The sequence below is a fragment of the Bactrocera latifrons genome, unplaced genomic scaffold (assembly GCF_001853355.1).
Source record: "Bactrocera latifrons isolate USDA-ARS-PBARC rearing strain unplaced genomic scaffold, ASM185335v1 scaffold_12, whole genome shotgun sequence".
Lineage (NCBI taxonomy): Eukaryota > Metazoa > Arthropoda > Insecta > Diptera > Tephritidae > Bactrocera > Bactrocera latifrons.
This window is the reverse complement of record NW_017534630.1, coordinates 2,013,014-2,027,030: the sequence shown is the minus strand read 5'-3', so window position 1 is coordinate 2,027,030 and position 14,017 is coordinate 2,013,014. Positions and strand designations below refer to the sequence as shown.

Sequence of the window (14,017 nt, the reverse complement as noted above, 5' to 3'; positions counted from 1 at the left end):
CCACAATGGTTGATTCCAAAAAACACGTTTATTGATAAACTTAAAGAATGTGATCTACTGAGGAGAATTTAAGCCAACACATTTATTCAACGGACAGTTGATAGSCTCTGAAGCTAGCGCTGCATGTTTTAGGTTGTACATATGTTATTAATATTGTATAGGCTTTTATAAATAAATAAAAAAAATTTCCGTAGAACTTTTTTCTCGAAAACTCGTAACGTCGACTCATCATATGTTGTCATGATCCATGCCTCTGCACCATACAGCAGTATTTGAATAATGAGTGACTTATAGAGTTTGGTTTATGTTCGTCGAGGAAGGACTTTACTTCTCAATTCCCTATTCAGTCCGAAGTAATACCTGTTGGTAAGAGTTATTCTGCGTTGGATTTCGAGGCAGACATTGTTGCTGCTGTATACTGGTTCCAAGATAGACGAAATTATCTACGTTATGACAATGACGGGATAGTCTAGTYGCATGTTCGCCTCGATTCTCCAATTGGCACCACATTGCAAAAAGAAGAAACGACTGGCGCGCGTTGGCGATGTCTACGCCAGTAAAGAAGAAGATATTTTATTACTTTTTTTCAAACAGCTTCAAATTCCAATGACATTGGGTACATTGAGTAGAATACCTACTTATATATCTGTAGTTCCATATCCCTGCCTCGTCGATTATCTAAAAGGCTAGAAAGGACAAGAGTCATCTAATAATAATTCTCACCTTGACGTAGTAATCTGGCTCTAGAGTTCGTTGCTGTAAAGTTGAAGAAGTCGAATGTGTCTAACATAGAATATCTTGCTCTGAATGTAGCCTAATACAAATGTTCCCATAGCATTTTTAATTTATACATAGCAGACTCTCGCGAGAAACGACAATATAGAAAACATAAGTTCAAAGTAGTCTGGTTGACAAACTGAACAAACAGCRACAAGTAAAGGTAGGAATGCATAAACGATGTATGGGCTATTCATCCTACTACATACAAAATCACAAGGATTACAATAGCTACCGAGAAGAACATTTGAAGCTGGGCTTAACGCCATTAAAACATTCCATTTTCGATATTTATAAAGCGAATAGCATTTTAGCAATGCAATCTTTATTAATAAGTATTACTTACTCATAAATACCACAATAATGGTTCAGACCCATATATAATGTTGAAATTATCTCTTTAAAATGTTCACACGCATGTGGAAGGACTAGATATCGTTGGACTTAGCAGGTTAATGCCAATGCATGGACATACAAGTAATGAATGACAAAATAATACATTTATCACAAATATCATTCGTACACCACCTATAACTTCGTGTTCCACTCGAGTACTTTTGCGAATTCTTTTTCACCGAAACTAATCATCTTCGATTGTTCCATACAAATATTCTGCCGCTTGAGATTGTCAATAATAAAGAGTTGTTTCTTGTAGGCGTTAAGCAAATCGGCACGTTGCTTCTTCAAGCTTTTAATTTGTTTATCCTTGGTCTCGCCATCGACACGCATCGACTCTTTGAGTTCACGTTCGGTATTCTTTAGCAACGCCAATGCGCTCTTCGTATTCTCCAATTCTTCATTRGCACGATACAAACGCTTCTCAAGATTGGTATTAGTTTGAGACAACATTTTCAGCTCACGGCGTGCTGTCTCGAGCTCCTTCTGCTGCCCACCCTGTTCGATGTTACGCTCCTTCATACGTCTATTCACCTCCTCAAGTTGTGTCTCCGTCTTGCTTAATTGTTCGGCAATTGCATTGTGTTTGGCGAAGGCCTGATCGCGTTGCTGTTCGATCTTCTTGTTGCGTTCTAATGTCTTTTCGAGCAGCTCCTTTTGTTGTGTCATCTCTTGTGAAATGCGTTCATGATCCTCTTCGAGTATGGCTATTTTGGATTTGAGAAATCTGTGAAACAAATAAAGAAAATATTAATAAATTATTTGCGTAAAGTTTATATATACGTCACATCATACTTAATGAGTCCATCGGGGCTAATATGTTTTCGGCCTGTTTCAAGCGAACGCCGCGAAGAGTAACCATCGTCAATTTCCCCGCTGGCCTTCGCACGCATCGATGCGCTCTCATCACGTATCAGCACCTCCAAAGAGGGACTCTGTACGAATTTCGGATTGCGATATTTAACCGTGAAAGCGGTCTCTTTGATCCTTGAACTACAATTACTCGAACGTCCATACGGGCGTGTGCCACTTTCCGGACTCTTAATTTGCTTCCTATGTAATGTACTGCTCGTCCGATTGGTTTTCGGCGTCTCCGAGTGTGCTGTTAAAACATTATCACCATCCGGACGTATGYTGGGCGTATTGGAGGTGGATGATTGTTGCGTCGATTTACGAGCCGTATGTGTACGATGTGTATGGTTACGTTCGGTGGGTAAATCCGAAAGCACATCAGAGGCACCATCGCCAGCGCCATTGGCGTTTAATCCACCACCCGTTGTAACATTGTTGAGACGCTTTTTGAGCAAAGTGCTTGCGCCCTTGGACTTTGTATAGGTGAAATATCGTTGATCAGTCTTGTTAGTCGTTGACTTCGATGTGCCGCTATAGATGGCGCTCCCAGTGTTCGTACCAGCAGCACTACCGCTACTGCCACTATTTCCCACACTATTACAATTGGGATGTTGATGCGGCAATTGTTTTTGATGCTGTTGTAGTTGTTGATCCAATGATGTGACGTTTAGCTGGTCCAACTCTTGATTCAATTTAATGAATTCCTTTTCGCGCGATAGCAGTTCGGCCATCGCCTCTTATAAAATTTTGACAGAAATTTTTTAACGAATACACAAAAGCGAAATTTTGCATTAAAAWCAAAATTTTTAACATTAAATTTTTCATATGAGGCCAATTTTCAGTTTTGATTTTGACTTTTAGTTTTGAGTGATATAGCAAACGATTTTGATATACAATTTGCTTCCGCACTACAACACTCTTGGTCAGCTACTGGAGTTACAAAGTGCTTGTGGGATCTAACTCCTTACGCCGCGCGTACAAACTCGAAGGAAGAAAAACTCTAGGGACGTGGGCGAGTCAAATACTCTGCCTCAAAATGAGGGTGGCCCAGTTGTTATTTATTATTTTGAACGGTGTTCTTGGTGATGGCGTGCATTGATTACATAGACTTATTGTCGCTGTCGCTATCGTTGCTACTTGAGATGTTATGGTAAACGGTGAGGGAGTGATTTGTTTACATTTCGATTAAGTTGTGGGGTAGTTGAACTATGCACTATGATTTTGGTAGTACGTAAATAAACGGAGCACGACATTTTACACACATACTTATATAATTATTTTGTATTTGAAGTTCCAATTAAATCTTAAGATAAAAATAAATAAATAAATAAAAAATATATAAGTTTATACTGCAGATTTATATACATATATGAGTATGTTTTTATGTATGTATATATGTAAACAAATATTTGAATGTATATGCATTGAGAAGATCCACTTTTCTTCCTCTTTTCATATATTTTGGTATAACCCATTTTTGTATAAGGAGCTTGAGCTTGGATAAGCTTTAAACTTTGGGATCTTCATCTGAAGTCTAAAGTTATGGAACAAGTTATTTCTTTTCAAGGTATATTATTATTTCACTCTTTAATTTAGGAATCCATTCTTGTCATCAATAAAATTTGTGTAAGGACGCTAAGTCAAGTTTTCGATCACTTCACAACCTTCACTATACGCTTTCTGGCACTCAAGTACTTGTGTTTGTGATAAAATAGACTCCCCAATAGACTCGAAAAACAAAATTTAAAGCAACTTGTTTCAATTTTATTTTTCCATGACAAAAATCGTCAGACAAAGCTCTCATGTTGTATTAATACGCGGATAAAAAATATTTACATATTCGGTTTGCGTGCGTAGTTTATGTATGATGTATGCCCGGTTCATTTTTGATCAGATATAGGCGTCTAAGTTTTATTATATACATTATATCAATAGCGACTATTAACGGGTGATATAAGTAGAGGTCTTTTCTATAGTATTTTTTGACAGATCAACTCATGGTCAACATAATCGGCGTACTGAGTGTACTATTCGCCACACCMTCACCCATCTTGAGCATTAATTATTGAATACTCGGACTGACGTATACAACGACTTRGCGCATTTTACAAGAACTGAAGCCGCTCGATCTTCACAAGCAACATCGCTTCATTTTATGGGAAATGTTCTAAGAGATGAGAGAACAGATAATTTCACGTGTAGCCCCGGTCGATTGGTCACCAATATCGTATGATATCAAACCGATAGACTTTTTTCCGCTTTAATTCAGGCTTTGGAGAAAAAACATTATGCGTTTCATTCACCAGTTACCAGTCGAAATGTTTGAACGAGTAATCGAAAATTGGACTCAACGGATGGACCATCTGAAACGTAGCCCCGGCCAACATTTGAAAGAGATAATCTTCAAAAAATAAATTACCCATCAAATTTTAAGTCTATGGTTTTATATTTAAAATAGTTTTGCACCTCGAAATGGATCACTCTTTATTTAACATTATTGGAACATTATAAGCTCGAAATATCGAAGGAGTGTCCTATTTAAAAAGAAGAATGCGATATTCATCAAACAATCAAATCCAGTGAGTCACTAAACGATGAAATTTTGCTTAAAATGGACTTCGAATTGCTTCTATATTCACTGTATTCACCAAAGGCCACAAGAAAATACCATCTGTGAATAATTACCGAGACTATTTTGAAAAAAGGATCAATCGTACTACAAAATAATCGCAACCGTGTTGTACACGCAGATATTAACGCACTCAAAATTCACTTAACTTAAAGAGGAGTATGTACCTAGCTGTGGTGGAAATCTATACGTAGATATATGAATATTCAATTAATATTTAATCAACATCGACTAAAGCTTGCCATCGCTCAAGTACCTTAGGGAGTTCACACATTAATTAGAAACTAAAAYAAAGCAATTATTAACTGATAGGACTATGAAGATATAGCTGTAAGAACGAGCAGTCCTTTTTGTCCTGTCTTTCCACGAAATCGTATAAAAGCGCCAACTATGCCAGCAATCGACATCAGTTGCATTCGAGCATTACAGCAAGCAAGTTAAAAGCAAACGCATCACTGCCAAAAGCACAAGAAGCTACTAAGCAACCGCCACTACATTTACTATCACATATAAAATGCGTTCATTCTGTACTGTATGTTTCGTAGCCTTGATCTTGGCCGTCTGCATGTGCAGCTTCGGCGAGGCGGCCTACAGGAAGCCACCATTCAATGGCAGCATCTTTGGCAAACGCAACTCCTTGGGTAAGTAAAGCTTTTGACTCTGAATTTAAATTATTCTCAGGCTATATAATTTTGACTCAWCTTCTTCTTTCAGAATATGATAATGCCAAAGCTGTCACAGCAATGTGCGAAATTGCATTGGAAGCGTGTCAATCATGGTTTCCACAAGGCGAAAGCAAATAAGCCAACTCCAGGGGTGCGGACCGAAAGCCATAAATAAAGCGCCGGAAACCCAACGATATTCTATATTTATATCTAAAATTAAGTAAAATTAATATAAACGTGGCTTTAATACATTTCTACGCATATATGTACATAAAAATTAAATAATTTACATATATATATATATTTCAGTAATAATGTTATAAAAATTATTTATTCAATAAAGCAAATGCTCAGTAAAGCAGAAACAAAATGTAAGAAAGTGGTATTCTTAACTAAGTTGTGGTTGTTAGTCTGAGTCCTCTTAATTATTGTGATTTGTACATTAGGGTTGTTCTTTATGAAGGAATCGATATCAGTTTATGACAACTTATGTCTAAAAGATCTCAAAAGCGATATCCTCTAGATGGCAATAGCTAACGAAAACACAGTTTTTTGCTAGGAAAAGTTTGGAGATGACAAACAACTTTAATTATCTTTACTCCGTTTTTGCAAAACATTCAGTTCTTYTGATACTGTCTAGTCTAGCATTGACATACTTCAGACACAAACCATTAGCCGTAATCATTGAGTCGATCCATAAGAGATATAGAGATCCGCTGCTATCTTTTTGATGTCAACAAGGGAAATTTTCAAACACTGTTTCTTCAACATTTGTATGTTATGGCCATTAAYAGAGGTGGMTGGACGAGTTGAGAGAAGTTTTCKATAACTTCACAACCTTCACTGAAAGCCTTATGCCTCTTAAATATTTGTGTTCGTGATAAAGAAGATTCTTCAAAACAAGTTTACAGCATTTTTATGAATCCGCAGCTGTAAATCCATTTCATGTAAACTCATTAAATTTTTTCCCGTAATAAAAGTCGCCAGAGACAAGATTTGGGGATGCAAAGAATTAGGTGCCAATAGAACTCCGTTTTTGCATGCTCGTGTCTCACCGGCAGTTATAATGCTCTCCAAGAATGTGGAATCGGAATTCGCACGATCAAGCATGTCAGAAGAGATCTGTTTACGTTACTCCTTTTGAAAAAAAAAAAATAATCAGCTTTATTAGGACAACGCGAGCAAGAACGCGTTTCATACAAAATATTCACAGAAATCAATCCAACAGACTCGCGAGAGATGTCGATGCCTCTCTTGCCAACTCTTTAACATATGCCTGACGGTTTTCTAGCACCATTTTCTTTAATGTTTTTATTTTTATTCTTTTTTTTTTATCAATTGTAAAGATCCAGAACCAGGCATGTTTTCAGAGAACTCTCGACCGTCTTTGAAGGCTTTGGTCCACTCGTAGGCGTGTGTTTTTGATAAAACYTAGTCACCATAAGCCTTTCCAACATTTGCACACGAAATTTTATTAGAAATACAAAATTTGAGACAAATTCTTTGTTCGATATTTTTATCCATTGTAAAAATYCCAACGAACTATTGAAGTGTACAGACTTAAGCAACTGCTGTAAACAAACTGGTTRATAGATCGCGCCCCGTTCCCACTACAGGGTCTTCGTAACCGGAATAGACCCAGATTTTTATACGGTCAAGTTCTGTCAATTAGGCAGAATTTTGCCACTACAACAACAGATAGCGCTCATATTGACATAATATTTAAGGATAGTCCTACTAACTTACCAATATACATTTTTTTGAAATATCATTTACCTGGAAATTTACATTACAGTTTCCGGATACCTTTTTTTGTCACAATGTATAGCGAAATACACTCAGGTACTAGGTTCAACTGTTTTTCTTTTTACATGTAATATTTGGCAAGCGAGCAAAAGCGGGCAGAAAAATGGGGAATCGAAGACAACTAAGTAAGCTATTTGGTGTATATTACGATACCAAAAGAAACAAAAAATTAAAACCTGACGAAGCATTATGTTCATTTGACAGCTCAAAATTTCCAACGATCGGGTGTACGTAACCGGAACGGATGCGAAATTTTATCCATTCAAGAACTGCAAGCTCGTAGGCATTCCTGCAGGGTTATTCTCTGCTACTACAACAATAACATAGTAATAAATGAATAATAATCGAATATTCGTAACTGAAACGAAGCGGTTTTTATATTCCGACTCAACGAACTCATTTTTTTAGCATTTTCAATCAGATATATGGATATATTTATTTCCGTAAACACATACGTATATAAACCAATAACAGAACAGCCATTATTAATTAGCATCAGAAATTTATCATTCATCAGTCCATTTAATTTTGATTATTGTTTTATATTTGTTACATTATATTTACTGTTTAATGTTTACAAATTGTATACTATCACTTAATGTCATGAAATATTAAAAAAAACGATTAATTTTTACGTGCCACACAAACACAAGAAGAAATCACGCACGGTTATTTGAATGAAATGATTTTTTTTATATGAGTATAGCGGAGCTTGGAAACTTTGCTCTAACCTAACTATATAAATATGTATATGTGTACTAATCATGTAAAAAAATATTCAACTTTTCAATTTTATAATAATTAGTTAGCAAAGCCTTGGGCAACATTAAATATGTAGCTTTGTTCAATTTTACATAGTAACAGTTAATCTGTAAAACTTTTACAATTATAAATAGTTTTAGATTTTTTTAAACACTTTTATATTACTATATTGGTTTTAGGATGTGGTTACTTTTCTTTTTTTTTTTTTTGGGTTTGTTGGTATAAATGAAAATGTTTGTGCACTTTATTGTAAAAAAATACATTCTACACACACATAATGGAAACTAAAGCTACAAAACCTTATTTACTATTTCATAATACCCGCTTTTGTTAGCAGCTATATGTCGACCATGTTCTTGTTGTCGATCATATTTAACTTCGGCTATTTTCTAGACGTAAGTTTACGTTTTGTGCGCAATTCAACTACATATTTACGTAGATATTTCATATAGTCATTCATGAAAGTAGTGTAGGCCTGCAAAGCAAAAGTGGGGAGTCAAAAATTGCAACATAACCGTGTAGATAAGTAATAGTTGAAAGGTTTAGCAGACTTACAGTGTCTAAAACATAACGTGGTATGAAACCCTTTAAGTCCAAACACAGAATCCAATCGAATATGCAAGCATCCGATTTACCAGCAATCTCATGAAGTGCAAATCCGGCGACAATATTGTCACCACTTTGATAGATCGAAAAATACGAGAGAATATATAATTGTATTGTAATTTTGTAAATCTATTTTATATTTCATAGTTCGTTTGTTGATTTTGTGATTTCATCACAAAAAGCCATTTAACAAATTTTTCTTACTCACCGTACATACTTCGTAGTGGGCGGCACCGGCGCATAATCAATACTAATGGCCGCACTCAAATATACTTTATTTTTGCTGCCCTTCGCCCCCATCGCACCGCTTACGGCTGCACCATCGCCAGTATCAGCAGTTTCCTGTTGTGCAGTTTGCATTTCCGCACGTGCCTCTTTCTGCACTAGACGCGTCAAATCATCAACATTATCATGCGCATCCTCGAATGTGTCCTCTTCGAATGGTGGCGGTTCATCTGGATCAATACGCACAATCGTGCTGAAATCTTTAGCACCCAAACTTTTGCTTAATGTTTTAAAAGCAGGACCACCACTTGCACCCGTTGCGCTACCACTGCGGTTTTCTTCATCAACGCCAGCGCTTTCACGGATACCCTTTACACTGCTACTGCTGGAGAATTTCGCACGATTGCTTTCGACACTGCTGGGTTGTGTAGTCGTTACAGAGTCATCATCGGAGACGGTGGAAACACTAGCCGGACCAGCCGTATCACTGCCACTATCGACGTCATCGTCATTATCGGATTCTTCACACATTTTACCATTACGGAAGAGTCGCCAACAACGCAAATTAATGAAATCGCGACTCTTTACTATACCACCGCCACCGCCCACACTGGCTTGGTATGTAATATCTGTGTAGGAGTTGATTTTCTTCAGAAACAAATTATTGTTTTGTTAGGTATAGAATAAACTAGTGTATCTATGAGTAAACCCACTTACATGCACAATTTTCGATTCCAGTAAAGTTGGATTCCACTTAGGCACGCTTTCAATTCTATAGAAGAGTTCTTCTAATAATGCCTTGGCTGGATACTTGATACGTCCCTTAAGAAATATTGAAATTATTACACTTTTATATAGTATATGTTGGTGACATGCAAATTATAATAAATGTCTTTTCATCAGGGTTGGTAATAATTCATTAAATAAATCATTAAATAAACTTTTGATTCTTTTTACTTTATAGACCCGAAAGTCTTAATTGAAAATTGTTTTTAAACCCAAATACCGGATTAAAAAAAAAAAAGTTCAAAAATATCAGTTATAATTACAAATCAAAAAAAAAAATTAAATAAAAATGAAATTTGTTTTTTTATTGAAATTTACACACATTTTATGTTATTTATATTTATTTTGATTTTTATTATAGTACCCAGTCAAAAACATGTAAATCTTTCTTTTTTGTCCCTTTTTATTCCATTTTCATTTTAAAAGTTTCTCCAATTTTTAAATAATAAAAAATTTATTTTTATTACCTAACATCTTGGATTTTTTATTATTGAATCAAAAATCAAAATTATCATTTTTCAATATCAAACATTTTGAATTAAAAAAATCGGTATTTAATCACAAACATCTTGGATTAAGAATTTTTTTGAAAGTTAGTTTTCAGAATGTTGCAAAATATTGGTATTACAAACTAAAATTTCAAAATGAAAACTTAAAATTAAAAATTCGCTTAAAGAAAGAAAAAAGTTAAAATATCGTTCTAAAAACTTACTGTAAGTCGGTAAATTTTTCCCAGCTTCTCACGTTGAGTACTACGTATAGTATCACCTTTGCTTGTCACCTTTTCCACTTTCCAATCGGGCGATTCGAAAAGTTCGTACGCTCTATGCACACAGTCCAAAGCCATTTGATGATATTCTTCATCCTGTATGAGAAAATTTTTATGAAATGATAATCTGATATGAAAATATAATCTTCAGCTGTAGATATAGTGTGTTAACCTGTTGCATGTTAACAGAGTTGTGAGAAAATTGTCGTTTTATGACTTCAATGCCAAAGCCACAAACGACATTTGGTGTGTGTTTAAAAAGAAACTTCATTTTATAGGTTATATTGAAAATGCAAATATTTGAGTATTTTTTGCGGTCACAACTTCAATTCGAATTTTATATTTGAATATCCCTAATTTAAAATGCAACTGAATTTTGATGCCTGCCTTTGGGGATTTATAGTCGCTTACTGATTATTTGGAATAAATCAGAGCACTTTGCTATTCTAAGAAGTACAATTATACAAGCGAAAAGAGAACGCTATGCAAATCCGATAAGCAAAACAAAGAGCTAATTGATGCCGTTATCACAGTCTACATCAATGCTGGTATTGACCTTGATTCAATTGAACTATTAAGTAGTTCGAAAGTGACTTCAATCATTTTACTTAAAATATATATATTTATGTGTGTGTATATAAACATGTGTGCATAGTAAGAATATAAAACGCCCACACAATTCTCACAGAGTCTTACAAAGTTACCTGTTCATCTTCGTCATCACTGTTGTGCACTGTTTCTAGTGGTGAATAAAAAATACTCTCCGGCACATTACGACCCGGTTGGGAAGCCAAAAATGGTGCCATCATCGGCGAACGCTGTTCTGGAGTTGTTATTGCTGCAGCAAAATAAAATTAAAATTTTATAATATGTATAACAAATGTGTAAAAGAAATATAAAAAAATATGTATTTTTGCACTTACAGGAAAAATAGCTGCGCGCGTGGCGCTCTTGTGGTATAACGCGACAATCCAGAAACCAAGCCTCTCCCCAAGCCAATACAAATGATGTTATAATCAGTATCACCTCGAAAACTTGTTGGCGCGAATCAACCCACTACAAAAGTGTGCATGTATGCAATTATTCATTAATTAATATTCATTTTATTAATTACAGTTATAAAATATAATATGCACAAATATTGAATGTTTGACTTACATCATAAACGAAGACTTTGGAGATTAAAAATAGGCATGAACCACTCGTAGATAACTGCAATACACAAGTGAAGTATATAAGCTAAAAGTTTAATAATTTATGGAAAATATCTTAGCGATATACTCGTTCTGATGTGCACATGCACTTGTATGGTGGTATGCACTTATTTTCTTTAGTGCACTTATATACTGATAAATGTTAGATGTTATGCAYATGTTTGTATGTATGTACATTCGTAGGGTGATCAGGAAAAGCAACTTTATTATGTATGAGCATATTTTATAAAGTGAATATAATTTTGTCACGCTCACAGTAATTAAAAAAATTTAAAAAGCCAAAAACAAGAAAAAAAAGATAACTTTGGTTGAACCAAATCTATAATATCCTACAGACGTGCATTTTATATCGCAAGTGTATATAAAGGATCTTGATCAAAATTGGTATGGTTTTTATCCAAGAACTTGTTTTTCATCGATCTGTTTGTATGGCAGCTATATCGACGTTTTCGACAATTGAAGCTGCTTGAGTTATAAAATATGTGTCAAAACTTTCAGATCGAAATTTCAAAAATTGTGGAATCAGTTCCCGGGCATGGCTAAACTACTTCGTGGCAAACTTAATATACCCTGATCTAAATATAACGAAAAAGTTTCTTAAACTGCGATCTTTTTTATACAAAGTAGTTCTTTGATTATAATACACCATCAATTTTCCTGACGTTGTAATAAATTCAACTGAACTCATATAAAAAAGTTAATAATACAATATTTATGAACATACAATTACTCTAAAACTTTGTACATATGTATACTTTGAGGTTTACTCACTGCAATTATAATCCAATGGTTTATGTACATTAACGCATAGAAAAATGTGAGTACTACAAAACGGAGAATGGCGGCTCCAACTACATCGAATAACGACGTGCCAAAAGTGTAATGGACGATTTGTTTCTGAAATGCTTGAAATATATTGTCGCCATTGATCTAAAATAAAACGCATGAATATTAATAGTTATTTATCCTCTTAAGTTCTCATAAACCAACTTACCATTATGCATATTAACCACAGTAACGATACGAAAAATAAGTCGAACAGCACGAAGAGACAGAAAAACCGACGTACCACGGACATGCGTCCATCCTGCATATAACCGCCGAGAAATTCTTCGGTGATCAAATTGATGGAATGTGTACGTGCTGTAAATAAATTAACTTCAATGTATATTTTTTTTATTATTTCAAATAGAATATCAATATTAAAGTGTGATATTGATGGTAAACACCAATAAAGAACTTAACGATAAAAAATTTACATACTAAATGTTTAATCAGTGTGTTTTGACATCGTTTTTTTTCCAGAAAATTTTTTCTTTTATGTAATTTGAATTCTAAGACGCTTAAAAATCAAAATTTATAAAATACTTACACATATCATAGTTGGGGGACATTGGCCCACTCATTGTACTGCGATAGGCCATAGGGTGTCTAGAGCTTGTTATCAGCAATTCAGCAGCTGATCGTATTTCATCGGCATCACTAACTGACATAGTCTACATTTACTAGTGCTTATATGGCCGTATGTGATTTTCAATATGAATTGGGTATGTAAAAAATTAATATCTATAAWAACTTTCGATACATACTCTACTGTTCCTGAAAATACAAATTTAAGCAGTTATAAGATGCAATATACATATGTTATTGTTTATATTTTTATACTACTTGGCACAATACTATAGTTTTTTAAATCCCATGCAATCGATATACAGAATAATATGAACAAATACAAATCTTCATTAAGGACAAAGTTGTTTGATGCCGATTTTCGTTCAATCCATACATATCAATTTTTATGCAAATATAAACAATCATGACAAATTTAATGGAACTAAGTGCGACAAAAACAATGTTAACCATTTTATAACAATATTGTACCTTTCTGCTCAATGTGTTCATTATATTTTATTTACTTTTTTTGTACTAACACTGATAAGCATAATTTCACTATATTTTGCCACCGATACATATGTATGTTTGTACACACATCCTACTCCATGACGTAGTAGGAAACTGACTCATTTTTATTTCTTTGAGTGTAGTCTAGTAGGTCAATAAGATGGATCAAAGTAATACTCGTACTTCACTCTAATGTACATATATTAATTGTTGTTTATTCAATTGTGTCTTTAGAAATTTCACACCATAGTATATCTACATACATATATAAGCACTATTGTGGAAAAATAAACATAGAGCACAGTTGTAGTGACATTTCATTTGCATACGTTACGGAAAAGAGATTACCTACCACCACTTTATCGGGTAAAACTGTAGATATTTTAGGATAAATCTAATATAACTTTTGTTCCTTATTATGTGTTACCTAGTAGCAATTAATATGCATATTCGCAAATATTTCACAAAATAATTTTCAACTTCAACCACACAAAATAAATTAATACCAACAAAGAAAAATCACATATGTCAAATTTTTCGTTTTCGCAAATTCTCTTCAAATGTCTAAAATGTATGTTCAGTGAAAGTCAGAAAAATAAACTGGAATGCATTTTTGAGTTGCATTTTT

At 34.4% G+C, this 14,017-nt stretch overlaps 3 protein-coding genes across 6 annotated transcripts; 1 reads left to right on the top strand and 2 right to left on the bottom strand.

The window, feature by feature from the left end:
* Nucleotides 1–1,065: 1,065 nt before the first annotated feature.
* LOC108978242 (testis-expressed sequence 9 protein) lies at nucleotides 1,066–2,837 on the bottom strand. Its single transcript, XM_018948401.1, has 2 exons — nucleotides 1,969–2,837; nucleotides 1,066–1,900 (listed from the first exon to the last, which is right to left on the bottom strand). The coding sequence occupies exons 1-2, from the start codon at nucleotides 2,754–2,756 to the stop codon at nucleotides 1,306–1,308; spliced, it is 1,383 nt and encodes a 460-aa protein (XP_018803946.1). The 5' UTR covers nucleotides 2,757–2,837; the 3' UTR covers nucleotides 1,066–1,305.
* Nucleotides 2,838–5,051: 2,214 nt separating this feature from the next.
* LOC108978252 (neuropeptide SIFamide) lies at nucleotides 5,052–5,583 on the top strand. Its single transcript, XM_018948411.1, has 2 exons — nucleotides 5,052–5,295; nucleotides 5,369–5,583. Exons 1-2 carry the CDS (start codon nucleotides 5,169–5,171, stop codon nucleotides 5,455–5,457), a joined length of 216 nt encoding a protein of 71 aa, XP_018803956.1. The 5' UTR covers nucleotides 5,052–5,168; the 3' UTR covers nucleotides 5,458–5,583.
* Nucleotides 5,584–7,614: 2,031 nt separating this feature from the next.
* Nucleotides 7,615–13,898, bottom strand: LOC108978311 (steroidogenic acute regulatory protein-like). 4 transcript variants are annotated; one of them, XM_018948523.1, is made up of 12 exons: nucleotides 13,738–13,898; nucleotides 12,860–13,086; nucleotides 12,482–12,630; nucleotides 12,259–12,417; nucleotides 11,432–11,485; nucleotides 11,197–11,329; nucleotides 10,978–11,111; nucleotides 10,217–10,369; nucleotides 9,436–9,540; nucleotides 8,702–9,366; nucleotides 8,443–8,566; nucleotides 7,615–8,362 (listed from the first exon to the last, which is right to left on the bottom strand). In XM_018948523.1, the coding sequence occupies exons 2-12, from the start codon at nucleotides 12,978–12,980 to the stop codon at nucleotides 8,270–8,272; spliced, it is 1,890 nt and encodes a 629-aa protein (XP_018804068.1). In that variant the 5' UTR covers nucleotides 12,981–13,086; nucleotides 13,738–13,898; the 3' UTR covers nucleotides 7,615–8,269. The 4 variants fall into 4 exon arrangements, with proteins under 4 accessions (XP_018804068.1, XP_018804067.1, XP_018804069.1 ...); XM_018948522.1 differs by having other exon boundaries at nucleotides 13,742–13,898; XM_018948524.1 differs by having other exon boundaries at nucleotides 13,817–13,854.
* Nucleotides 13,899–14,017: the final 119 nt, after the last annotated feature.

Bases quoted from the DNA above. Each gene is read 5' to 3' on its own strand.
- LOC108978252 (XM_018948411.1), top strand. From the start codon at position 5,169: ATGCGTTCATTCTGTACTGTATGTTTCGTAGCCTTGATCTTGGCCGTC. The intron at 5,296-5,368 runs GTAAGTAAAGCT...TTCTTCTTTCAG, and splicing joins TGGCAAACGCAACTCCTTGG to AATATGATAATGCCAAAGCT.
- LOC108978311 (XM_018948523.1), bottom strand. From the start codon at position 12,980: ATGTCAGTTAGTGATGCCGATGAAATACGATCAGCTGCTGAATTGCTG. The intron at 9,541-10,216 runs GTAAGTTTTTAG...ATATTTCTTAAG, and splicing joins GAAAAATTTACCGACTTACA to GGACGTATCAAGTATCCAGC. The intron at 9,367-9,435 runs GTAAGTGGGTTT...TTGTTTCTGAAG, and splicing joins TGGAATCGAAAATTGTGCAT to AAAATCAACTCCTACACAGA.